The sequence below is a fragment of the Oncorhynchus mykiss genome, chromosome 3 (assembly GCF_013265735.2).
Source record: "Oncorhynchus mykiss isolate Arlee chromosome 3, USDA_OmykA_1.1, whole genome shotgun sequence".
Classification (NCBI taxonomy): domain Eukaryota; kingdom Metazoa; phylum Chordata; class Actinopteri; order Salmoniformes; family Salmonidae; genus Oncorhynchus; species Oncorhynchus mykiss.
The window spans coordinates 24172852-24198976 of record NC_048567.1 but is presented as its reverse complement, the minus strand read 5'-3'; the positions used below and the strand labels follow the sequence as shown (position 1 = coordinate 24198976).

The following is a 26125-nucleotide window of genomic DNA, read 5'->3' as shown; positions in this document are numbered from 1 at the left end:
ATTTCTCCCAGTGAATAAGACGCAGAAGACATTCCAGCAGTGCTAGAGTTAACCCCTAAATGACATCACTTCTCACTCCCACCTCCCTCTCTTCCCTCCTCTCCATCCCTCCTCCCTTTTCCTACCCTCTGCCCTCCCCTGCATTAATTCCAGTATGAAAGGAGAGTATCTCACCAGCGGTCACACTAGAGGAGGCAAGCAGCCTCACAGCACATTCTGACCCTCACACACAGGCTTGGAGAGAGAGACCGAATCAGCACCTCACACACATTGACAGAAACTGCTCGCTCCAGAGCGAGGCCCTCTTTACTCAACCAGCATCACTATCTGTCCTCTCTCTCTGACATGGAGCTCCACAACAAGCTCCAGATGCTGAACCTCAACCAGCGCCTGGAGACCTACCTGGGCCGAGTGAGGCTGCTGGAGGAGGAGAACAAGCTACTATGCCAGGAGCTCCAGGCCCTGAGGGTCAGTGGCCAGGGGGGGCAGATGGGCCTGGAAGACAAGCTGAGCCTGGCCAGGCAGGAGGTGGAGGAAGCCTGGAGGGAGAAGGACCGGGTGGAGCTGGAGCTAGGGAGTCTGGGTGAGGAGCTCCAAGTCCTGGGGCTGCAGAGACGGTGGGAGGCGGACGCCCATGGGGAGGTGAAGAAGAAGCTGGCATCCAGCAAGAAGGAGATGGAGGAGGAGAAGAGGGCTCAGATCTGGTTAAGAGAGAAGGTGAGCCAGCTAGAGAAACAAATCCAGTTCCAGATACAAACCCACCAGGAAGATGTTGCTGGCTTCCAGGCTACACTAATCCAAGTCAGACCTGCCCTGCCATCCCCTCCACCCCAAACGGGCACCCAGCTTCCCAGCCTCCAGGACCTGGGTGAGGAGTACTCCCAGATGGCTGTCAGGGCGTGGCATGAGGCGGCCATGGTGTTTCAGGGCCAGGTAGACAGCCTGGACGAGTCTCTAAACCAGGCCAGAACCCGGTTGGCCCAGGTGGGCCAGGAGAAAATTGAGAGCCAGCTGAAACTTCAGGCCCTGGAGAATGAGCTGCAATCAGCCCAGGATAGAAGGCAGTGTCTGGAGAGGAGTGTGGCCAAACAGAGAGACATGCAGAGGCAAGAGATACAAAACCTGCAGGTAAGAACAGTTAAAGTAGCCGACCTTGATCTTTGCTGTGGGCATATTTATGGGTGTGGGTTTATTCATGTCAGTATCTCATAGGTAACTTTGTTATAACAGTGTCATTTGCCAATGCAATCATCTAACAGTATCAATTAGATCAATCACCTGAACCTGAACTGAGCCATAAAAGTGAGATTCCTAACCATACTATTAAATTCCATATCGAGTTATGCTTTAATAATCATACATTCTTTCAAATGTCTTGAGTGTGTTGTTTGAATGTGACTGCTGTGTGGGATTTAGGACCTTCAAATGACTTCAGTCCAAAGACAATTGACAATGTGCTTGTTGTGTATTTTGCCAGTTAATCGAGACAGCTAAAGCTGCTTCCAGTTGAGCAAACCAAAGCAAAACAAAACGTTTGAAATGTCAGTCATAGCAGAACGTTTTTCAAATGGACATGGCCCAAAATAAAAACGGGGAAAAGATGGTAATTTTATGAAAACGCACAGAGGTGTTTTTGTCCAAATGAGTCTGATGATATCTATGACGAAGAAACACACCAACGCAGTATCGCTGAGAAGGATTATATTGTGCTCCCTTTCATTTGAAATGCTAATGAAATGTTTGGACAGAAACAACATATTGGGCTCTGCATAGGCTGGGGCTCAGGGAATTTGTTCCAGGTCAGCATTTTGTCTAGAAAGGTCAAAAATCCACACTGGGGCCCAACCATAAGATGCAGGGAACACAACATTGAGCATTCTATGTTCTATGCTGGGCATAAGCTCTTGACATGGGGCCAGGAACTAGAATTCAGTGCCTTCAATACATGTGCTATTGTTCATGTGCTATTGTTGGATGACATCAATGCTATTTCTAATCAATTCTCTTCCCTTTTCCTGTTCCCCAGGCCCATCTGGAGGTGTTGGAGATGGAGAAGGGGGCGCTGGGAAATCAGATTGACACTCTTCTGACAGAAAGTAGGGGTCTGGTGCAGCTGAAGATGTCTCTAGGCATGGAGGTGGCCACATACAGGTACGGTACATGTCACAGTACATATATCAGACGCTACAGTACCTCCCTCATCATACCTTTAGCACTAATCTATATACATTTTGGGCCAAATGCTAAAGGGTAACTAGTAAATCATGCATTAATGTCAATTGGAGCTTTGCTTGAAAATATTACTTACATACAAGGATCTCAAGTTGGACTTCAGTCTTAACTTGTTTTCCTTGTCTGTTTTTCTTCACAACCACTGATCTGATAGACCATGGCAGGTGAAAGTGTTATGATGGCCATCCATCCAATTATTTTACTCATCAGCTGTAGAGGGAAAGGAAACGAGGGGAGGAAGCCATGAAAGACCATTGGTCCACAGCCAAAGGTGATCAGAGGTTGTGTCCTTTTTTATGTAAGAGAGGCGTGGGAAGGTTCAAATAAAAGGGTCACCTCAAGTTGGTTTGAACATGCTCTGATGAAACAGATGAAAAAGAGACATGTCTGCAAAAAAGCCTGCCGATCAGAATAGGAAAATTGAGGCAAATGTCCCACTCATCCCATCTTCACTAATATCTTCCCCTTCTTTTCCAAGAGTTATTTGCCAAACATGTTCTTTTTCTTTTATATACCTTTCCACCGATATGTGAGAAAGCCGTCATTATTAGCCCCATGTCCATGCTGATTTAGACGTCTAGTTTATCACATTCAAAGATGGCCTTTCAACTGGAAGTTCAGACTGAGCCCCATCACCCCTCCCTCCCCCTGTGAGAATGTGGAACAATATGTAGATGCCCAAGGCCTGTTGTCCAATAGGGCTCAGCCGTCTGGCCTAAAGGTCATCCCCTTGAAAAGGCCAGTCTCGGCTGTCTTGAGCAGGGTAACCTTATATGGGCCTCTAGAGTGGCGCCTTTCTCTTTCCCCTGGTCTCTTCCCCCTCCATAGTGACCCCAAGGTATCAGCAGGGAATGATCAACGTATGAGCTATGTGTAACAAACTTTTTCTTCGCCTGATGAGGAGTAGGAAGGATCGGACCAAAATGCAGCGTTGTAAGTGTCCATGATAATTAATTTCATTCAGAACACGAAAAATACAAAATAACAAAGTGAAGGAAAGAAATGAAAATGGAAACACTTCTGTATGGTGAAGACACACAAAACAACTACTCACAAAATATAGTGGGAAAACAGGCTGCTTAAGTATGGTTTTCAATCAGAGACAACGATAAACAGCTGCCTCTGATTGGGAACCATACCAGGCCAAACACAGAAATACAAAAACATGGAACAACACATAGAATGCCCACCCCAACTCACGCCCTGACCAAACTAAAATAGAGACATGAAAAAGGAACTAAGGTCAGAATGTGACACTATGGGAGTCAGGAATAAGAGGCAGGGGGAGAAGCAGAGAGCAAGAGATTTGCTAAATGCATCAAATTCATATTTTCTGCACCTACACAGTGCATCCCAACACGCAATACAACACATTGAGCAACACTTGGAATGTCATGCTGGGATCATATTGGGATATTCATGTGCACCAGTTTCTAAGTATTTAAGAGTATTGTTTCATTAGAGATGCTGGTTTAAATGTGTGTGTGAATGGGCATGGTCCACATCTGTGAATACAAATGGTATTCGTTCTGCTTGGGCTAATCAGAATGTCAGGGCGTGCATGCCTGTATTTTAGGCTGTGAGTATGTGAGCGGGGGAATTGATGGTAGTGGTGTGCACTGCAAGATGGCTCGTCAATGACAATGTCGTCCCCACATTTCAATAACAATAATAACATGTTGGTAACAAAAGCCCTCCCACTTCACTCCTCTGACCCCACCCTACGACACTTATTTCAGAAAACCCCCTAGTGTGGCCAAACTAAAATGATCTTGCTTATTTGTCACATTAGTATTCAAGCTGCTTCTAACCAGGACATAAGATTTTCTAGATAGTGATGCAAAACATATTACATCACTTTCCCTTCATGAATCCTTCTCTCATTTGTCTATGTCTGTTATTTTCCTTCAGAGCTTTACTGGACAATGAAAGTCTGATGGGGGATTTCTCTTCAACAAATCAGCTAAGGAGTACCTACACATCTGGTAAATGATCACTTCATGCAGAAATCAACCAGCTATATCAGTGACTGTGTTGTAATACAACATGATATTGATAGGCGTCAAAGCCATCACCTCCATGACATGTATTCCTGTTACTGTATATTATTACTCAAAACCAAGAGGTAGGAGAGTCCTGACTCTGTATTGTACTGTATATAATCACATTAGACCAAAAAGACTGGGGGATGGTGTGGGTTGGTTAGGGGGCTGAGCTAGACGCTTTGTGCTCTGTAACACAAGCTACCTAAGAGGGTCCCCAAAGGTCATTGAGCCATATGGCTTTGCTTTCCGGTAATTCAGACTGGAGGGGAAGGAAGTCATGATCAATATCTTTCCATTACTGTCTAACCTCAGGAGAACATGTCTCCTAATATTGCCTTTGGGATGGGATTTCGAGCTCTGTCAACCTAAGATAAAACTGAAGACATTTTGGAATAGGCAGATATTTGCATTCAAAAAGCAATCAAAGCATTGGTGAATGTTTCCTGGTATTGTCAATATTAGTCAGTGTCATTTCAACTTTATTGATGTCTATCTATGATAGTCCCTGGCCTGTGGCCTACCCATTACCATTATGCATGGTCTACCTATTCAATAATCTTCCTATGTCATTCACAGATGGAGTCCCCAGCTCTCGAGGGGTTAAGCAAAGCTTCCAGACACAGCTGGCTACCAGTCACATAATCAGTCCCTTCTCTACCATCCATAGAGCAAGCCCACGATCCAATGTAACAACGATGTCCGCATCACCAATCTGGACTCAAAACCAGGTGACCCTGAACGAAACACCTGAGAGTTGTCGAAAGACAGAGGAAGAGCAGGTTGACTTTGACTTAGGGTCCAACCGGCAGGTTATTTGGTCAACGCCTTACCCCAAAGTACCACAGGATGGAATTTCAGTCGACCACTTCAGACCCCAAGATGTCCATGAAGAAGTCAACTATGCTGAGCCTCTCTCACCTCCCACTGAAGAGGCAGGAGCTGATGTTGTATCTTGGCTTGGTTCTGACCATAAGGAACAATCCATGTGGGATTTAGAAAAGGAGGAAGAGGATCAGAACATAGTCAGAACCTGGGTTGCTAAAGACAAACCAGTTCTGGAACCTGCCATGAGTCACCAGGTTGAGATCAGCTTCAGTATGCCAACTGTGTTCAGCACTGATGCTCAAGAGCTCTACAGCCCTTCAGTGAGCGATGAGAGAGCAGGTTCAGTGACAGGGGCACATTCTGCTTTCTCGGCAAATGATGATAATGATGTACCTTTTGAAATGTCTTCTGAAAAGGAGGAACCTCTACTAGATCTGCCTTACGGTCCCATGAATGCATTGGAGGAAAGAGATCTCGAAACAGCAAGGAAAGACGCTGAATGGGTGGGGAAAGAAGGCTTGGAGTCTGAAATTAAATCAGTGCTAGAACCTGCATTTGAGACCTTCACAAGCAGTCAAGCTTTTGAGTACAACAAGTCAAAAGAGTTCAACCAAGAGGACAATATGTCATATGCATCTACTCAAGCCTCCCACGGTTCAGAAGAGGCATTTCACCATGTTAAAAGAGTGGAGGAAGATGTTATTAATCTCACAAAAGAGGATGATGAAAACTATATGTCTAACAAAGATGAGGAGCAATTGGAAGATGAATTGCGCCCCTATGGGTATGGTAAGGATGATTGTGAAAGATTGGCAGGGTTCAATAAGGAACATTGTGTGACAGAAAGAATCGATAAGTTCAACCGAGAGGCGATTATCTCATATGAATCTGCTCAAGCTTCTCACTGGTCAGAAGAGGTATTTCACCATGTTGAAAGACTGGAGGAAGGTGATATAAATTTCACAAAAGGGGATGATGAAAATGATATGTATAATAAACGTGAGGAACAATATGCATTGCACCCCAATGGGGATGTAGATGATGAATGGAATAGAGTGGGAGGATACAATGAAGAGAATGGAATTAGAGAAAGAATGGATGAAGGAAAGGATCAAGAAGGAAAGGATCATATGAAAGAGGAAGAGATGTGGAATAACAGAGAAACCCAACCAAATCAGTCTGATCAAGAGCATATACCTTCAAATGTAGAGAAACTGAATCAATTTGAGCAAGAGCATATACCTTTAGGCAGAGAGAAACGGAATATATCCGACAATGACAAAGAGGATCATGATGAGGCAAACTACTGTCAAAATACTTATGTTTCATGGAGGGCTGAGCTAGAAGGTGACAGCTACACTCAGGACAACACACTGGCCGACACACACCCCCTGATCCGTTACAAGAGTGACGAGACGGATGCCAACACTCAGGCTTCACACATGGGAGAAAGTGACTCCAGTGATGGTGAACAGGACAGGGAGGTTTGCCAGACAGGATCAGGCACCTGGGGCGAAGGCAAGTCCAAACAGTTTGACACCATGGAGGATCTGTATGAAGAGTCAGAAGGGGATGTCATAGATCAGGAAAGTAACATGGGCTCCACTCACCAAGAGGACATGGATGCTAGCCAAACAAAGGAGCATGCTACACAGGAGAACGATGAGGAGACTGCAGTAGATCAGTTGATTCAGGAGGCAGAAGAGGAACAATCCTATGAGGACCTTACAGAACCTGGAGAGTACTCCATGATGTGCTCTGATGAGGACAATAATGAAGAAAGAATTGATAGATTGGTAGAGCAAGAATTAGAGAATTTATCTATATCCAGTTACAGTGAACACTTTAATGGGCAGATGATTGAGAGCGAGTCAGTACTGAGTCTTCAAATTGGGTCTCACACTGAACTTTCCCAGACACAAGACATATTATACAGTGAGGAGGTAGAGCAGATACACTCAGAGAGACTGAATCAATCTGAACAAGAGCATACGACCTCAGGCGGCGAGGAACTGAATCAATCTGAACAAGAGCATATGACCTCAGGCGGCGAGGAACTGAATCAATCTGAGCAAGACCATATGACCTCAGGCGGCGAGAAACTGAATCAATCTGAGCAAGAGCATACGACTTCAGGCGGCGAGAAACTGAATCAATCTGAGCAAGAGCATACGACTTCAGGCGGCGAGAAACTGAATCAATCTGAGCAAGAGCATACAACTTCAGGCGGCGAGAAACTGAATCAATCTGAGCAAGAGCATACGACTTCAGGCGGCGAGAAACTGAATCAATCTGAACAAGAGCATACGACTTCAGGCGGCGAGAAACTGAATCAATCTGAACAAGAGCATACGACTTCAGGCGGCGAGAAACTGAATCAATCTGAACAAGAGCATACGACTTCAGGCGGCGAGAAACTGAATCAATCCGTGCAAGAATATATACCCTCAGACGGAGAGGAACTGAATCAATCTGAACAAGAGTATATACCCTCAGACGGAGAGGAACTGAATCAATCTGAACAAGAGTATATACCCTCAGACGGAGAGGAACTGAATCAATCTGAACAAGAGTATATACCCTCAGGTGAAGAGGAACTGAATCAATCTGAGCCAGAGTATATACCCTCAGGTGGAGAGGAACTGAATCAATCTGAGCCAGAGTATATACCCTCAGGTGGAGAGGAACTGAATCAATCTGAGCCAGAGTATATACCCTCAGGTGGAGAGGAACTGAATCAATCTGAGTCAGAGTATATACCCTCAGGTGGAGAGGAACTGAATCAATCTGAGCCAGAGTATATACCCTCAGAGGTTATGTATTCAATGCACTCTAGGATTCGAATGACACCTGAACACACATCTCTTAGAGAAAGTTCAGCAGAAATATCCAAAGCAGAATATTTGGCTCAAGGTAAGGTCTTCAGTGAGGAACTGGGAACTGAAGCTGTACCAGACAAAATAGAAGGACAGGATGACCAGAACCTTTCTATGCTGACTCATGCAGACTTTACTGAAAGCCATTCTATCCACAGCAGTTTAAACAGCAGGCCTGAGAGTCAAACCAACATGAACAACTCGGATATAGAAGAGTCCAACAGCACAGATGATGAGTCTCCAAATGCAAGCCAGTATTTGCAACGTGCCAACGAAGCAAATCTAACTGCAGATCAGGTAGACTTGTTAGATGTGGCGGTCTCTCACTATGAGGATTGCAATGCTCTTATAGAACATTCTGCAGAGGAGGTCACTAGCTATCAGGCAAGTCATGAATGTCTTCAGACAGACAAATGGGAAGTCTTAGAAAGTCCAAACAAACACCTGGAATCTGGAGATCCTTTTGCAGGTCACAAGAGAGACTCGGAGAGATCATCCAAAACTGACAGCAAAGGCCGGGACCTCCACAGCTTCCTCAGCTCTGGTGTACACAGCAACTTCTGGGGTTCCAATCTGGAAACAGGAGCCTCCTATCAACCGGACGAGCCATATGACCATGTGACCAAGCTACCCAATCAGAACCTAGCCTTGGCTGATAACCTATCCTGGGTGGATTTGGAATCCACAGGCGGCCAATTGGAACATAAAGATGGACAGTGACACATCTAAAGCTTCCACCCTTGAAGAAGAGGACAAACAGATGCCCTCACAGGTGAAGCAGCTGGTGTGTAGAGATGTAGTAGAGGGTGTGAATGTTACTTCTGAAGGTTCTGAAGATGAGGGAGACTCCAGGTCATCTGGGGAAGAATAGGAACAATTTCAGCATGGTTTCTATAAGGAGTAAAGTAGAAGTAACAAGTGTTATTGAGAGTGTAATACTATTTACACTTTACAGGCTTTGAATATGAGCATTGATTCACATTGATCCTTACAGTGAAAAGTAATTGAAAGGATAATATGTCACAGAATGTCATGACAATTCAGTGCTCTCTGGAATCCTTGGGATGTTCCTACCCTAAACCCCAACCTTAACCCCTACCCCACCCTTACCTTAACCCTAAATATAACCATAACCCTTACCTACACCATTTAAAATGTCAACTTCAATGGGGTAGGGACGTCCCAAGGATGCGAGATAGCATGGACCGTCAAATATTTATGCTGTTTTCAAAAACCAAAGTTGTGCCTTGGTGCACACCCTGCTGACACTAACCACCAGTGTACCTACTCCATTTCAAGACATTGAGGGCCATTTTTGTAAGTTTTACAAATGTATGTTTGAATAGCCATTTTTCTATTCTTTGGAGAACAAAAGTAACTTAGTTAAAAACCAAATAAAGGACATTTGAAAGTCAAAGCATTCTTGATTTGATTGCACTGATTGAAGGAAATCAATTAGAGAAAAAGTGAGAACCCAGGTATTTCAATGCACAAGACCTGGGAGCCTGTTTTTCTAGTGGCAACTTTTATCTTAACATCGTAAGCAAGTTTATTTGATAAGGACTCCAGTTGATATACACAGTACCTTCAGAAAGTACTCATTCCCCATGACTTACTCCAATGAGAAGTGTTATTTATGATTATAATTTGAATTACAACTCAAACACTACAAGCAGCAGTGCAGTGGTTTGAAATCCTAGAAGAACAGCTTGCCTTCATTTTAATAAATATAACTAACAGACAATGAAACAACATGGTACCATATTAGCTATGCTTTGTTAACCATTACGGAAAAAAACACTTGTGTTGTTTTTTGGCTAGTGTTCTTTGTAGAAATGCACACAAAAAAAAATAAAATATAAAACTAATTGACAAATATGTTTATAATTGTATATTTGCTTAAGAACTTTTTATGACTTATTTCATGATGCAGTTTTGATATACTCTACATTTAAATATTTACATTTTGTAAATAAAGCTTTTGTAAAATTAAGGGAGAAAAACATAGAAATATAAACAAATAAACACACTCTGGTCCATAAAAAAAAAGTGTTTATTTAACAAAGCAAGTCAGTTAAGAAACTGTCAGTTATTTTACAACAACGGTCTATTATCCAGTAGTTTCTTCTGATAGAGGGAAGACTAGCGCGCAACGGGTTCCGAGAATAAATATCCAGTGTCTTGACAAAGCTCTTTAAAGACAGAGGAAAGCATACCCTTAGACCAGGCCAAGAAAACAGCTGGCTTCTCCCTCAGCATCTATCTGTTTCCTCTGTGTATTACATTAAAGTGAGTGAGACCCAGGGGCGGTGTGAGAGGGGAGACTTGGCACCATCCCAGCTTTACTGACCTCAAAGCAGGCTAGCTAACAAAGCCGCACTGGGCCCTCCATAACAAACAACCATCCCATGGGAAGACCGAGGGAGAAAATAGGCAACAAGGAACAATGGATGACCTCCCCTCACCTCCTCCTCTTCCCGCGTTACGGCCTTCCTTCCCCCTTTTTTGTCATTCATTAGTCAGTCTTCAGAACAATAGTGTCTATTTTAGCTGCTGGTTGCCTGCTCACTGCCCAAATCTGTGCAATGACTGATTGAATAAAGGGGGAAACCACAGCCATTCACAGAGAGAAGGGCTGGGTGCTGGAATGGCATTACGGCAGCTGTCTGGCATTCTCTTATTTTCTAACGTCTATGGCTCCTACTCAGCCTTGTAACTAGCTATGACAATACAACTTTATATATTCAGTTCGGGGAATAAGAATAAACTAACTAGGTTATTTCGGCATAAGATGATCTACAGTATATGAAATAACAATACTTATTTAAAGAGATGTTTGGATGGACAAGCTATTTCCATCCCAGGAACACATGCCCAGTGCTGTTAATAGAAGAATAGTTCCCCGACAAACAGCCAGGATGACCACATCTGATGCAAGAGGCTGAAAGTGCTTGGTCACTATGTCCGGCTGCGACCAGAGGCTCCATTTCAGCTGGGCCTTTCTGGCTAACCTGGGGGGAGGGGCTCAGCTGCAGGGCTGGGAGTGTACAAACCCACTCCCTGTAGAGAGCTGGTATCCTTCGACAACCATCTGTCATCCATTATCCCCTTTCTATTGATTTACTCCATGTGACGGAAGACCTGTAAAATCAGACAGAGGAACGGGTGGCTCCTTGACAGGCCTTCATTTTCTCTTTTGTTCTAAATTTACGACTGGAAGAGGAAGAGAAATATGTTATACGTGCCATGCTGTAAACAGAATGTACAAATATAATCAACCTGATGCATATACAGTATGTACTCGTTCTATTAGACTCAAATAATTGTATGAATACATCACTAAGGACAAGTAACACTTACAGTACCAAGGACAGACAAATGACAAAGCACTTTAGACAGACGCTTCTGACAGGGTTTCAGCTGCTATCTCACAACCACATCAGCTGCTCCAAAGAATGTGTGAATCATTCTCATATAAAAGGTCCCCTTATGACGAGATAAGGTCACGTCTGGCAATCAGCAACAGGGTAACAGAAATAATCACACGCGCCCAGCCAATGACCTTGATTGTAATAGAGTATAAGTTGTTCTAACATGTGCAGTCGTCTAATGGTAACGCTGATATGCAGGAAAGAGACAGTCAGGCTCCTAGCTCTAAAAGAAGGGTGTATTTAATATGGTTATGAATATGAGTTTGGCCTCACTGACAAGAATCTGAATAATGACAAATATGTTTTTATACTGAACAGAAATATAAACGCAACATGCAAACAATTTCAAAGATTTTACTGAGTCACAGTTCATATAAGGAAATCAGTCCATTTAAATACACATCTATGGATTTCACATGACTAGGAATACAGATATGCATCTGTTGGATCAGAAAACCAGTCAGTATCTGGTGTTTCCACCATTTGCCTCATGCAGCGCGACACATCTCCTTCGCATGGAGTTGATCAGGCTGTTGATTGTGGTCTGTGGAATGTTGTCCCACTCCTCTTCAATGGCTGTGCGAAGTTGCTGGATATTGGTGGAAACGGAAACACGCTGTCGTACACGTTGATCCACAGAATCCCAAACATGCAGTGGTGGAAAAAGTACCCAATTGTTATACTTGAGTAAAATTAAAGATACCTTAATAGAAAATGACTCAAGTAAAAGTGAAAGTCACCCAGTCAAATCCTACTTGAGTATAAGTCTAAAAGTATTTGGTTTTAAATATACTTAAGTATCAAAAGTAAAAGTATAGATCATTTCACATTCTTTATATTAAGCAAACCAGACGGCACCGTTTAATTTTTCTTTTTCTTATGGCTAGCCAGGAGAACACACCAACTCAAATTACGCATATGTGTTTAGTGAGTCTGCCAGATAAGAGGCATTAGGGTTGACCAGGGATGTTCTCTTGATAAGATATATTTTTATTTCTCTGTCCTGCTAAGCATTCAAAATGTACTTTTTGGGTTTCAGCGAAAATGTATGGAGTAAAAAGTACATCATTGTTTTAGGAATGTAGTGAAGTAAAAGTAAAAGCTGTCAAGAATATAAATAGCAAAGTAAAGTACAGATACCACAAAAAACTACTTAAGTAAAAAATACTTTAAAGTACTACTTAAGTACTATACACCAATGCAAATATGCTCAATGGGTGACATGTCTGGTGAGTATGCAGGCCATGGAAGAACTGGGACATTTTCAGCTTCAGCGATATGGGGTTGTGCTTTATCATGCTGAAACATGAGGTGATGGTGGTGGATGAATGACATGACAATGGGCCTCAGGATCTCGTCACGGTATCTCTGTGCATTCAAATTGTCATCGATAAAATGCAATTGTGTTTGTTGTACGTAGCTTATGCCTGCCCATACCACAACTCCACCACCACGTGGCACTCTGTTCACAACGTTGACATCATCAAACCACTCGCCTACACGATGCCAGACAGAGGAAACATAGTGGTTGAGAGGCTGGTTGGATGTACTGCCAAATTCTCTAACACAACGCTGGAAGTGGCTTATGGTAGAGAAATGGACATTCAATTATCTGGCAACAGCTCTGGTGGACATTCCTGCAGTCAGCATGCCAATTGCATACTCCCTCAAAACTTGAGACATCTGTGGCATTGTGTTGTCTGACAAAACTGCACATTTTAGGGTGGCCTTATATTGTCCACAGCACAAGGTGCAACTGTGCAATGATAATGCTGTTTAATCAGCTTCTTGATACCTGTCTGGTAGCTTCTTGATACCTGCCACACCTGTCTGGTAGATGGATTATCTTAGCGAAGGAGAAATGCTCACTAACAGGGATGTAAATACATTTGTGCACAAAATTAGAGAAATAAGCTTTTTGTGTGTATGCAACATTTCTGGGATCTTTTATTTCAACCCATGAAACATTGAAACCAACATTTCACTTTGCGTTTATATTTTTGTTCAGTGTACATATTCGGATGCATATTTTGTCCACACTGTAATGCAGGAGCCAGTGGATTATTTTATTTTGCCTCGAGACAGCCGGATGGTACCAGATGCCCACTCTAATCCAATCAAAGATGCCCCCCTGTGAATTCACTCCATTAGTTATATACAAGCAAATGTGGCCATGCATAATATTAGAGCCACACCCTGGCTCATCCCTGGCCACGTGATAGGCATTAGAGTTAGCAGTGTGGTTAAGGTTAGGTTTCAAATCAGATTGTATGACTTTGTTGCTGCGCCAGCTAGTGACCACTCTGTAGAGCTGCCTCCAGAATAAGATTCATGACAAAAAACGCTAACCTGCGAGATATACTTCCACAGACTGAGTGGTCTCGATTATAAATGATTACTAGTTGGCCATTGTCACTGGAGACAGAAGTGTACACAGGACAGAACAGCTGCCACTATGGTCAACTGTCTGGAGGAGGGGACAATACACCCCCACCACATCGCTCCAATCCTCTTGTCTCATTACTTCATCTCTCTCATTTAGAAAATTGGGACTAAACATGATATTATTTATGAAGCATTTGTTTACTGTCCAATGATGATTAAGAAACTGAAATCTTGCACTTCTTTAAATAAATAGAGATTATGTCAGTGGAAAGGTTATCATGCAATGAATAGACGCCTCAATACAACATTTCTCCTTGAGAACTCCCCCAAGTCTCTCCTTCCAAGATCATTCGACTTTCTCTTTTCCTCCCATGACAGCTATGATTTACAAAGAGTCATTTTATATTAACGTTTTTGTTTTATTAGTATTAACCTTTGTCGTTATGTCATTCAAATACCGTGGCATAGTCTCACATAACATGCAGTTTAAGTCAATTAAGTTGATCACTTTGCTTGCGAAAAATGTAATGCTTTAAATGTGATTTGATATAGTAAATGATTTCTAGAAACATTTCCATTTTTGAAAACTAAAGAAAAACCAAAACATATTTGGCTTAGGTTTATGGGCTGTAAAATAATTCAGTAGATCTGAACACTTGATAATGATGACCAAAGCATTACCAGCACATGTGGTGACATCTTATAGTAAGAATAGATCACTCCACTTCGCATATCTCTGGCAATTAATGAGCAACTCTCTCAACAGTCCCATATTTTATGTCACTTACCAAACGTAGCTGATACATCACGTTCCAGAAAACTTTTTTCAGAAAATAAGTTTGTATTGATAAATGATCAGACTGTTTTGATAGTTAACACAAATCCACATTCTAATGTAAATCATAATAACAACAAACCAAAACCTCTTTGTAGGTCAACTTGTCTATTTAATATATAAAATACGATAAAACATACGTAAAAAGGGGAGGGTAAAGAAGGGACAAATGGATACTTTGGTACAATAACAAACACTTTTTTTGTAAAAGCAGTATAGAATTTGTAATAACATATCAGTGCATACTTTATTTATGAAAATATACACAAATTGTATATCATTCTCCAAAAACAACAAAATTTTTTATTTTTTTATATTTTTTTTACAACAAAAATCAGACTAGCCGAACACAATATATTAACTATAATTTATTAACTTCTTTCTTCAATTTCGATTTTATTTCTGTGTGATGTAAATTCTTATTGATATTACATTTCATATTTATTTCCTATAACATGATTCATTCCTTTTTTTGTGTTATGCCCATGCATTGACATCTTTGTGTCTAGTCGGAAATAAATTAAATGTGTCTTGTCCCCACTTTACTATGTGTAGACTAAGTTTTATACATTTGACTAAAAATTGCAGCATTGTATTAAACTTGTTTACCACCTTCCATGATCTCACATGTACTAATATTACTACAGCCGTTTTGTTTTATGTCATAAATCGTGCAATATTTGTACACCATTTGAAGAAAAAACAAAAAATGAAAACAAAACAAAAATATAATATTTATATATAATAAAATAAAATTCAAATAAAACAAGATTCCTAACCTACACAAAACCGCAAAAAATAAAATTGTCTTTTCTATATCATCATTACAATTACCATCGATGGTCACAATAATGATAATATTAACAGTAATAATAGCAATTACCATAGAACAATTATAATAAAAACAGACAATAGAACTGTCACCAGCACAAATTAACACTGGAAAGTGAGATTCTCTAAACATCATTCATTATACATGGGAAATATGGGGGCGCAGGTTAACTATTGTCATGACGATTGTCTTTTCATTTGTGATTACAGTGACCCTTAGTGTTGTTCTGAGATAATGTCAGGGCTTTATGCAACACATCGATTGGCCAATGTCCAGAGTACTAACCAACCATCTCCCCATAGTCTGCTTCCACTAGTGACCATTTAGTCTAGTTATGAAACATCGCTTCATGGCGTGTGGCCCTATTCAAGACATAGCTACCATTTTTATGAAAAAAAAACCCCATCAGGGTCAATGTTTTGTTCAAAGCTTAGGACACAACAGTCTTACAGTCCAAGGGTGTGCGAACATGCCGGCAGTCGTGATAGCTCTCTCTCTGCCATCCGTCTCTAGACGATCGTCTAGACTCCTGAAGAGTCAGGCTGCACAATCCCTACAGCAACAACTACAACGATATAAAACAATAAAGAGCCAATGTGAGGTCATTTGAACAGAGTGCAGAGTATATGTGAGTATGGTGTTTGAGTGTGTGGAGAAATTAGCCGTTTTGGCAGAAAATTGATAGTCGTGGAGGTCAAATGAGAGTGAGATGGACTTGTCTTTTAAGTCACGGGTAGGGAGCGAGTGAAATGCTGTAATTAATTAATGTGGCCAGGGAGGAACTCTCGTCTAACATAAAGCACAAGGGATACTTGTCTGGCTAATGTGTGTGAATGTGTTTGTATGTGTGTGTTGGATGAGTTTGATGTACCTGAGGACATGCAGACATGACTGTCCCATTCTGGAGGACACCTGTCTTTTAAAGAGGGGGCATTTTGGGGGATTGGGGGGAAGGAAGGGGTTAAAGTGCGCTCCATCAGAGTACTAACCACTGCTCACTCAAATAGTCCAATCCACTGCTACTTTCCATTCTGTCCCTCTAGCACCCTCACTTGGCTTTGCAACGTAGTACACTTATGTACACACAAATAGAACGACAGATCCACTGAGAATCAACACATTGGCTTTTAGGGATATCCTGCTGAACATATGTGAACATATATTTCTATATACAATCCCTGTCATCTATCGTTTTCTCTGCATGGTATGCAGTTCATCCCTTACTCTCAAAATCTACTATCGCTGCTGTTATATATATATATATATACCCACAAAAAAACAATATCCCTGCTATACAAAAGCCATACAGAAGGAAACAGAACAAATTGCTTATATACACAGTTCTTTGCTTTTTCTCCCAGTTTATATCTCTTATTCAGAGCCTTCTGAATCACTGCCATTGTTTAACAAAAATACTTTTCGTGTGTGAGTGCAGATGGATTTGAGCGTGGGAAAAATCTAAAAAAGTCAAGAAGGTAGTAACAAAAAAACTTTACACAAAAAGAGCATTTGAAATAAATATCAAAAACAGGAACACACACGTAGAATCTGAAGTTGATCTGTAGGTATCTGTAGCATGTGTCATAGAGCTAGTGCAGCCCATCCCTGATAAAACAGTATTTGACCTAGATAAGGTATCGATGTCTCAGATTAAACAGCTATTTGCATGATTCTGATTAAATACCTGGCTAAAACTAAACAAAACAAGGATCGTCCACTTTAGAACAGTGAATCCTGTCTTATCAAATGGATAGCTAGTAAGTTTGACTTGGTGAATTTTGGGTTCTTAAATCTAAATTAGAAATGTTTATAGAAATGTAAAGATGGCTGATGGACAAGTCAGACAGAGAGAGGACGTAATATTCCAACAAAACCGTTTAAATCTCATTCACCAATCTCATACTCTTTACAAAAACACCAAAAGCTGGATATAACAGTACCACTGGGCAGATACAAAGAAGTGGATTCATTTTGGTTGTCGTACTGTTTCTCAACAGAGCAGTGCAGCTGGACTAGAGACCTACTGTGGATAAATGACAGGAGGATACCAGATGTGTATTATGTGATGTAGAGGGTAAACAGAAAACCCAGCAAAGCCAATAGTCAGTCAATAGTCAGTCAGTTTTCTAGACGCTCTCTCTCCCTTCAAAACGAAAAGGAGACAGAGCCAGCTTGAACAAAAGAGAACTCATTCATTCTAATCCTAATCTTGTCCAACACACTATGTTGACATGTAATCCCTGGTTCGGTTACTCTGCCCCTATAGGGGGTGCATGTGTGAGAATATGTGTGTGTGTGTGTAGTACAATATAGGGTAAAACAGTATGCAGCTTGTGCGTCAATGCATACATTTGTGAGAGAAAGTGTGTAAGAGCATGCGCAAATGGGCGTGTCCGGTGCATGTGTGTGTGTGTTTGTGTGTGGTGGAGGCATGTGTGGAGGTCAGCATTTACTGTACATACGGTAAATAGGTGTGGGGTGGGGGGGGGTGTGAGAGAGAGGGGGGCATCTCTCCCCTTCACTCCCTTGTTCTACACATCTATGTTACCCAAGTGTCCAGTCTCATTCTCTTCACATTGGCACCCTCCTGCTCCTGCTGCTCCTGCGTGGACGAGGGCCTCAGGAGCCCCATGGCCGAGGAGGCCCCTCCCTGGTGGTGGAAGTCCTGGGCCCGCCCCTGGGCCCCATCGTCCCGGTCCCCCTCGTAGGAGCTGCCGTTGCTGCTCAAGCTGCCGACGGGCGAGCGGCCCTGCAGGGTGGACGGCTCCAGGCGCAGGGCCCCTGGGTACTGGCCTGACATAGGGGCCCCTGTGATGGTCACTAGGTCTCCTCCTCCGCCACCCCCGACTGTGGAGCACGGGGTGCTGCGGTCACGGTTGGGCGACACGGGCTCCGACTTGATGCTGATGTTGGGGTTGGTGTTAATTGTCAGCATGGTGCCCTGAGGTAAGTGGCCCACCGGCCTGGAGGGACCGAGAAAAGAGAGAGAAATGGTGAGACGTGTGCTGACATCTGCTGGTCAGCCAGGGTAACTGCAACACTCCTTACGAACACACATCAACATCACCACGAACATCACTTTTAACACAGGAGCCCAGACAGGGACCTGCTCAACAGCACACAGTGCAGTAAGCGCTGATGGAACATAGAGTCAACACCTCCACACACTAGGTGGAGGGGGGGGGGGGGGGGGGGGGGGGGGGGGAACAAATGTGTCAGCAAATTGAGTAGCGGAAAAACAAACAGAACCTTGGAGAGAAAGAATATAATTGTTTATGGGAGTGGTAGATAAGTGTCCCTTCTATGAACTGCGTAGGTCTTCATTTCTATGTGCAGTGCTCTGTGTTCCACCCTACTGTTCATACACACCCTGGGCTGACAGCTCATGTTTGGCTAATTGCTAACGACAGGTAATGTTTCACTGCTAATGTTTTAGGGAACAAAGTGTCATGACGTAGCTTTTACAAGAGACTATAGGATGATGGACTGAGGTTAGACAAATGAACAGACACGCAAACAGACTGGATGAAAAGGCCACACGGAAGCGCACGGTCCACAAGCCATGCAGACTGACTCTGGATTCCGAAAGACCATGCCTTGTGCCATGTGTCCACAGTCACTTTAATCTTTTGCATTTAGTAACTCATGCAATTGTGCCCAGACACCTCCAACTACACACCCCTCCAACAAGTCCCATCTGTAAATTCACACAGCCCTCAGCACCCTCCCCCTCTCTCCCACACCATCCCCAGCAATTGGAAAAGCCAACAATCACTTCAATCAGGTCACCCTTAAAAAGGTTAAACGCAGCCGTTTTATCTCAATATCAAATCATTTCTGGCTAACAATTAAGTACCTTCCTGTGATATTTTTCAATTCAAATAGTAAAAAAGAAACAAAAATAGCTTCTTAGCAAAGAGACATTTCTCACGAGTGTAGAGGGGAAAACTGAAAACTAGCTGTTATTGGCAGAGAGGTTTGGAACTCTTATTGGTCTATTCACTAATTTACCGCCTGGTGATGACACCAGGCAGGCCAAAACTCCATCCCACAAAAACAGGCTGCCATTTTTTCCCAAAAGTTTTTTCAAACAGCTCTTACACTAAAAGGGTATATCATAATTTTCACGGTATTATCCCAACCTCAGTGTGGAAATATTCAGTGAGCTCCAAAAGTATTGGGACTGTGACTCATTTTGTGTTGTTTTGGCTCTGTACTCCAGCACTTTGGATTTGAAATGATACCACGAGGCTAACCAGTCAAGCTTTAATTTGAGTGTATTTTCATCCATTTCGGGTGAACAGTTGAGAAATTACAGCACTTTTTGTCCCCCCATTTTAGGGGACCAAAAGTACTGGGACAAATAAGAATAGAATGTATTTCTAAACACTTCTACATTCATGTGAATGCTACCATGATTATGGATAGTACTGAATCGTGAATAATGATGAGTGAGAAAGTCACAAATATCATATCCCCAAAACATGCTAACCTCTCACCATTAGAATAACAGGGGACGTTAGCATTCTTGGGGGGTATGATATGTGTGTCTAACTTTCTCAGTGATCATTATTCACCATTCATTCAGGATGAACCATAATCATGGTAGCATCCCTATTAATGTAGAAGTGTTAAGAAACATATTCTATTCTTACTTACAATAAAAGTGACTCAAATGATTGGTCACAAAATAATGTGAAACACAACCAAAACAATGATGTAATCATTGCATGCTAGGAATATGGGACCAAAAACTTTTTACTTCTTTAATTTGAATTTGTCCCAATACCTTTGGTCCCCTTAAATGGGGGGACTATGTACAAAAAGGGCTGTCATTTCTAAACGGTTTACCAGATATGGATGAAAATGCCCTCAAATTAACACTGACAGTCTGCATTTTGTCACTGTATCATTTCAAATCCAGAGTGCTGGTGTAAAGAGCCAAAACAACAAACAAAAAGAATCACTGTCCCAATACTTTTTTTGCTCACTGTACATAACACACAGGTAAATCATGTTTTTGACTGCACTGGGCCTTTAAGATAGTGTACTTATAGGGCACAATGACCCATTCATATTATTTTATATATTCACAGTTGCACAATAAAAGATGCAAGAATGTGATTCTGTACCCTACAACACACACACCTACTCTCGCTCATGTCCACACTCACTCCCTAAACCCTTGACTGTGTTACTCTGCCACTATGTGTCACTTTATCAAGTGTAAGCGCGGCATTATGGACTTGTACACGTAGATGGATTATAGTGCCACAAGGGTCCTGTTGCTATGGAGAACAAAACTAACAGAGTCAGCAGGCTGGTGACAGTGATGAAGGCTCGCTCTTCAGGCTAGCTCAGGGCGCTAACACAGCTAGCGTAGTCAGAAGCACATGGTTACAATACAGTATAGTGCCGTTTCCCAAAACCTGGTCCAGAAGGACCATTGTGTGCACAGTTTTCACATTAAACCATTCTCTCAATAAATAGTGAGTTTCAAGGATGACTATTACCAGCATCTCCATATGGAGTCTCTGTCAAATAATTATTGGATCTGGTTTTAAATGAAAACCAGCATGCATGGGGGTCCTCAAAGACCAGGTTTGGGAAACAGTGCCATGCTGTGGCGCTAGTTATACACTGAAGATAGAGGCTGGTGGGAGGAGCTATGGGAAGATGGGCTCATTGTAATGTCTGGAATGGAATTAATGGAACGGTATCAAATACATCAAACATTTGGAAACCACATGTTAGACGCAGTTCCATTTATTCCATTCCAGCCATTACAATAAGCCCATCCTCCTATAGCTCCTCCCACCAGCCTCCTCTGACTGAGGAGATATACAGTACCAGCAGAGACCCTCTTCCCTGCCAAATAGCAAGTTTGATTGAGAGGCCATGCTGTAAAAGGAGGGTAAAAAAGAAAGTTTGAGAAACTAACACAGGGAGGGTGATTCAGAAACCTGCTCTCCATTGATGTACATAACAGACAGCCCAACAACTTGGCTAAATCATTTTACATTCAAAATTAGTCAAACATTGGGTATTAATTTACTAAATAAAATGTAATTATAGACTTATCATTTTGAATGTATTGACCAAGACATCAATCTAGTCCCTAAATCAATTTTATTTTATCAATTCTATTATTTTTCCCTTTCCTGCAATGTAGTGTAATCAAGCTGGAGTGGATGTGTTGACACAATGATTCCCTATCCGGTTGTCTGTGCAAACAATCTATTCCTTGAGGATAAAGGAGCTTTCTCTGAACTAAATAGGATATTATGTGCACAGCACACAAATCAGCAGTGTGTACATAAACAACTATTCGTTTCTGTGTACATTGTAAAACATGCGTAAGGTAGAGACATAAAGGTAAGCCTTTCCCTGAATAAAACAGCTAGAGAGAGAGAGAGGAGAGACGAGAGAGAAGAGAGAGAGAAGAGAGAGAGAAGAGAGAGAGAGAAGAGAGAGAGAGAAGAGAGAGAGAAGAGAGAGAGAGAAGAGAGAGAGAGGAGAGAGAGAGAGGAGAGAGAAGAGAGAGAGCGAGAGAGAGCGAGAGAGAGCGAGAGAGAGAGAGAGAGAGAGAGAGAGAGACGGATGGAGAGAGATGGAGGGAAAGAGATGGAGGGAAAGAGACTCAGAGGTAGAGAGAGAGAGAGAGAGACACACACACAGAGGTAGACACAGAGAGAGAGTGAGACAGAGAGAGGGAGATATTGAAAGGAAGAGACAGACAGAGAGCGAGTTAATAGTGAGACGGATAGCAAGGTAATGGCAATAACTGCCACCTGTAAACTTACTGAGGTAGCGAGTTGTGTGTGTGCACCATTTCTCCAATGCAAAAGGACATGTCCTTAATGCAAGGACAGACTGACTGACAGACATGTTCTCTAAACAGGAAGCATTTCTCCAAAACCCCTTAAAACTCCTCAACTCAGATCCTTTATCTCCTGAATGCATCAGCTGGGTTCTTCAAACATAGAGACCAATACATCCTGCAAGGCTGAAGGCAGCAATTGACGTGTGGAAAACGATTCAATAAACAAGTAAACAAGTCAACGCGGGAAGGCTAGCGGGACACCCTTGACACAGCATTAACATTTAGATTGGTGTGCTAGTCAACAGGTGCACGCTAGTTGCAGTGAGTCTTTACAGGAGGCTCTGGAATGACTGGCCACTCAGTGCAAGAGAAGGAAGGGGAGAAAAAGACTGCAGAAATCATTTCTCCCTCGCTTCTCACGGCGAGTAACCAGGGCTGACAGGGAACGCGAGGCTCGCAGTGCAAAACCGTCAATCACCTTTGATTGGAAGTGTCTGCTCACTGCGGCTACCGTGCAAGGGAATAAATAACAGAAACAGTGGGACTGTACGTATAGCCTATGTAATCAAACGCTTGTGTGAGAGAACAAATCGTGGGAGGAACTTGCTCTTCAGGGCAAAATGAGAACGGTTTGTTCAAGTGCCTTACTTTGAAGCAGCAGTTTCACTGATCTATATGAAGTATGGATGGGTGAAATCTGACTATTGATCTTACTGTCAGGCCATCCAGGTGATATAGAGATAAATAGACATGTGCTTCAAGACAAAAAAGGAGGACTACATTACTCATTCTTGGTGTGTGTTTGTGTGTGTGTGAGTCAATGCTGTCCTGTGAGACTGAAACACAAGGTGCGGGGCGGCTGCCATATTCCTGCATATTTCTCTCTTTGGTTCCAACACTCAAAGCCTCAGAAACAAGATATATAAGGGTTTGGCCGGCCGGGATGTCCTTGTCCTATCGCACTCTAGCGACTCCTGTGATGGGCCGGGCGCATGAACGCTGACACGGTCGCCAGGTGTATGGCGTTTCCTGCGACACATTGGTGCGGCTGGCTTCCGGGTAAAAGGAGCAGTGTGTCAAGAAGCAGTGTGGCTTGGCGGGTCGTGTTTCGGAGGACGCATGGTTGTCAACCTTCGCCTCTCCTGAGTCCGTACGGGAGTTGCAGCGATGGGACAAGACTGTAACTACCAATTGGGTACCACGAAATTGGGGAGAAAAAGGGCTCGAAATTAGAAATGTAAATGTACAGTGTAAGTTACATGGAATCTAAACTGTTATACCTTCATTATGTTCATCAGAATTGAACCCGACCTGAGAGCCGCACAAACTTAATTTGATACGACAGACAGGAAAAGCATGACGATAACCACACATGTAGCGCTAGATGCTAATTCGTTCACCTCAGGTTAGCAGCGAAATTGGAGATGCAGTTAGCCATCTCCCCGTTCTGTTTCTCTGCGCCCCACATGCTGTGGACAAGAGGGGGAGAACAAACAGGCGGTTACATACAGCTACCCCGCGGCTAGCCTAGCCGCCACAATCACAGAAACCTGCATTTAGCTCTAACAATGCCAGTAACGAGACAAAGCTGACGGCTAATGAGGATCACTAGCTAGCATTAGCCTTCAGCAGGTGGTCAACGAACACCTAAACCTAAAGTGCTCTTGGATCCACGCGGGGAGATGTTAAGGGAGAGGGAGTTATTTAGGTTAGCCTCTGACATACTCAAACTCAAAGTGGAGGTACATGCATACCAGAGAAGGCTGGTGGGAGGAGCTACAGGAGTACGGGTTCATTGTAATGTATAGAATGGAATCAATGGAACGAAGTCAAACGTGGTTTCCGTATGTTTGATATGTTGGATACCGTTCCATATATGCCATTCTAGCCATTACAATGAGCCTGTCCTCCTATAGCTCCTCTCACCAGCCTCCTCTGATGCATACTATACCATAGCTAGTGGATACCAGTGACGGTCAGAGGTGTACACAGTTTGGGTCTTTATTGTAGCTAGCAACCATGCTAAGCTGCTCTCGAGGAAAAATCCTTAATTTCATGTCAAATGCCATTGACGCACGGCTTTGGTGAGTCAGAATTGCTGATGAAATTGTATGCATACAGTAAGTGCATGTGTGTTTAAGGGCTATAGTACAGGTAGGTACAGAGGGATGGCATGGGAGAGTAGTTACTACTAGATTGGTCACATAGTTTTGGGAAAGGGTTTTGGGTTAATTCTCTGAATCTCACTGCCCTAAACGCCGATATCTGCGTTTAGGGCAGTGGGGACCCAATTTTTTCAGCTAGAATTTCTGGGGACCTCATTTTTAACCCAAGAATTTCCCCCATCCTACCTCAAATCAAGAGATACAATGTTCAATCTAATGACACAACCTTCAATGAATTGCATTTTCATCTCTTATCAAAATGAAAAGAAACCAATAAATACATTTACTCAATAATAGTTTTTTTGTATATTATTCCACAAAATAATCTATACTCTTAATTTTATTATTTACATTATTTGGGGGGTGAACCCACTAAAGTTCCCCCGTGAGCCTACAAGGGGTTGTGACCCTGACTTTGAATACCACTGGTTTAGGGTGCAGCTAGCCACAGTCATACAATAGGGTGACAGGTGAAGTGTACTTACACCAAGTTACTGAGTGACGCCAAGCTAATCTGTTGTTGTTGTTGTTGTTGCTGTTGTTGTTGTTGCTGCTGCTGTTGCTGCTGAGACACTGCTGGTTGCTGTTGCCAGGTGGACATGTTGCTAGGCAGCAGCCCTGATGGCGTGAATGTCTGGAGCGCAGTGAGATCCGCACTTGTCAGCTGGTACTCTGAGATGGAGGGAAGGGGAGGGAGGGGGAGAGAGAGAGAGAGGGAGAGGGAGAGAAATACTCACACATTGTTCAAAGTGAATATGCATAGGATTCACTTATAGTGTTAAATTCCGCTCCTTTCTGCCTTTGCCAATTAGGGCAATTACAGAGCAGACTGACAAAAAGAGAATAACTGAATAAACGAATCAAAAGTATTCACCCTTGTGTTTCTATCATCCACGGGTCCTAATACACTTGCTTTAAGACACACTACAGACATACAGTGTGTGCCCAATTGCCCGTGAGCAGAGAGTACCCTTGTCCTCTTTCACTCACCAGTGTTGTAGGTCGTCTGCATGGCGGAGAAGGGGGCTAGGAGACTGGGCGTCGCCACGGAAACCACTGGCGTGGACAGATTCCCTTGAGAACCACCTAACCGCTGAGCATTCTGGGAAGACAGAGGACACAGGAAAAACGCTTGAACATCAGGAAGTAAAGACTTATTTTAAACCAAAAATGTTGTGCCCACGCAGTACCATGACATTCACTAACAGTATCAAATACAAACAAAGGTGGGAACATCCTGGCCTGTACGGTTCTTGACTTCTCTATGACACAAAAACACCAACATTCACAGCCACGTGAAAGAATAGTTGGTAGAGGTGTTAGGAAGTGTTCCACTCAATGGAGAGTCATGCGGATTGAATGAGAGACATGCATCGGGCAGAACAACCAGAGTGAGCGATAAAGTGATTGTGTTTGTGTGTGTGTTGGTGCGTGCGTGGTGATAAGTGTGTGAGTCTGGGCTCAGACGCTCCAGGGGTGGAGGTCATTGTGCCATTGGTGTCACCTTGTAACAGTTTGTCCTAGTCAATGGATACACACACTCCAGAGAATACTGTAGACTACACACAATGACCTCCTCCTGCCCAACCCGACATGGATTACACACACATGGAGTTGACCCATGCACGTGCCAAGATACATACAATGCATTCACAGAGAGAGCTTTTGCTCCATTT

At 42.8% G+C, this 26125-nt stretch overlaps 2 protein-coding genes across 15 annotated transcripts in view; one reads left to right on the top strand and one right to left on the bottom strand.

Annotated features, from left to right (window-relative positions):
• Positions 1-163: 163 nt before the first annotated feature.
• On the top strand, positions 164-9768 carry LOC110514831 (nestin). 3 transcript variants are annotated; one of them, XM_036972840.1, is made up of 5 exons: positions 164-1128; positions 2027-2151; positions 4144-4217; positions 4854-7778; positions 7914-9768. In XM_036972840.1, exons 1-5 carry the CDS (start codon positions 346-348, stop codon positions 8696-8698), a joined length of 4692 nt encoding a protein of 1563 aa, XP_036828735.1. In that variant the 5' UTR covers positions 164-345; the 3' UTR covers positions 8699-9768. The 3 variants fall into 3 exon arrangements, with proteins under 3 accessions (XP_036828735.1, XP_036828731.1, XP_021449684.2); XM_036972836.1 differs by having other exon boundaries at positions 4854-7823; XM_021594009.2 differs by having other exon boundaries at positions 4854-9768.
• Positions 9769-14720: 4952 nt separating this feature from the next.
• Positions 14721-26125, bottom strand: part of LOC110503950 (myocyte-specific enhancer factor 2D homolog) — a 78741-nt gene continuing 67336 nt past the window's right edge. For 7 of the 12 annotated variants that reach the window (XM_036972730.1, XM_036972719.1, XM_036972757.1 and 4 more), the window contains 5 exons: positions 25440-25551; positions 24935-25121; positions 23685-23753; positions 21312-21362; positions 14721-18424 (listed from right to left, as the gene is read on the bottom strand). In XM_036972730.1, the coding sequence (XP_036828625.1) occupies positions 18001-18424; positions 21312-21362; positions 23685-23753; positions 24935-25121; positions 25440-25551 (843 nt within the window). In that variant the 3' untranslated portion in view covers positions 14721-18000. The remainder of the gene's footprint in view (positions 18425-21311; positions 21363-23684; positions 23754-24934; positions 25122-25439; positions 25552-26125) is intronic. The other 5 variants (XM_036972795.1, XM_036972815.1, XM_036972806.1 and 2 more) reach the window with 3 other exon arrangements.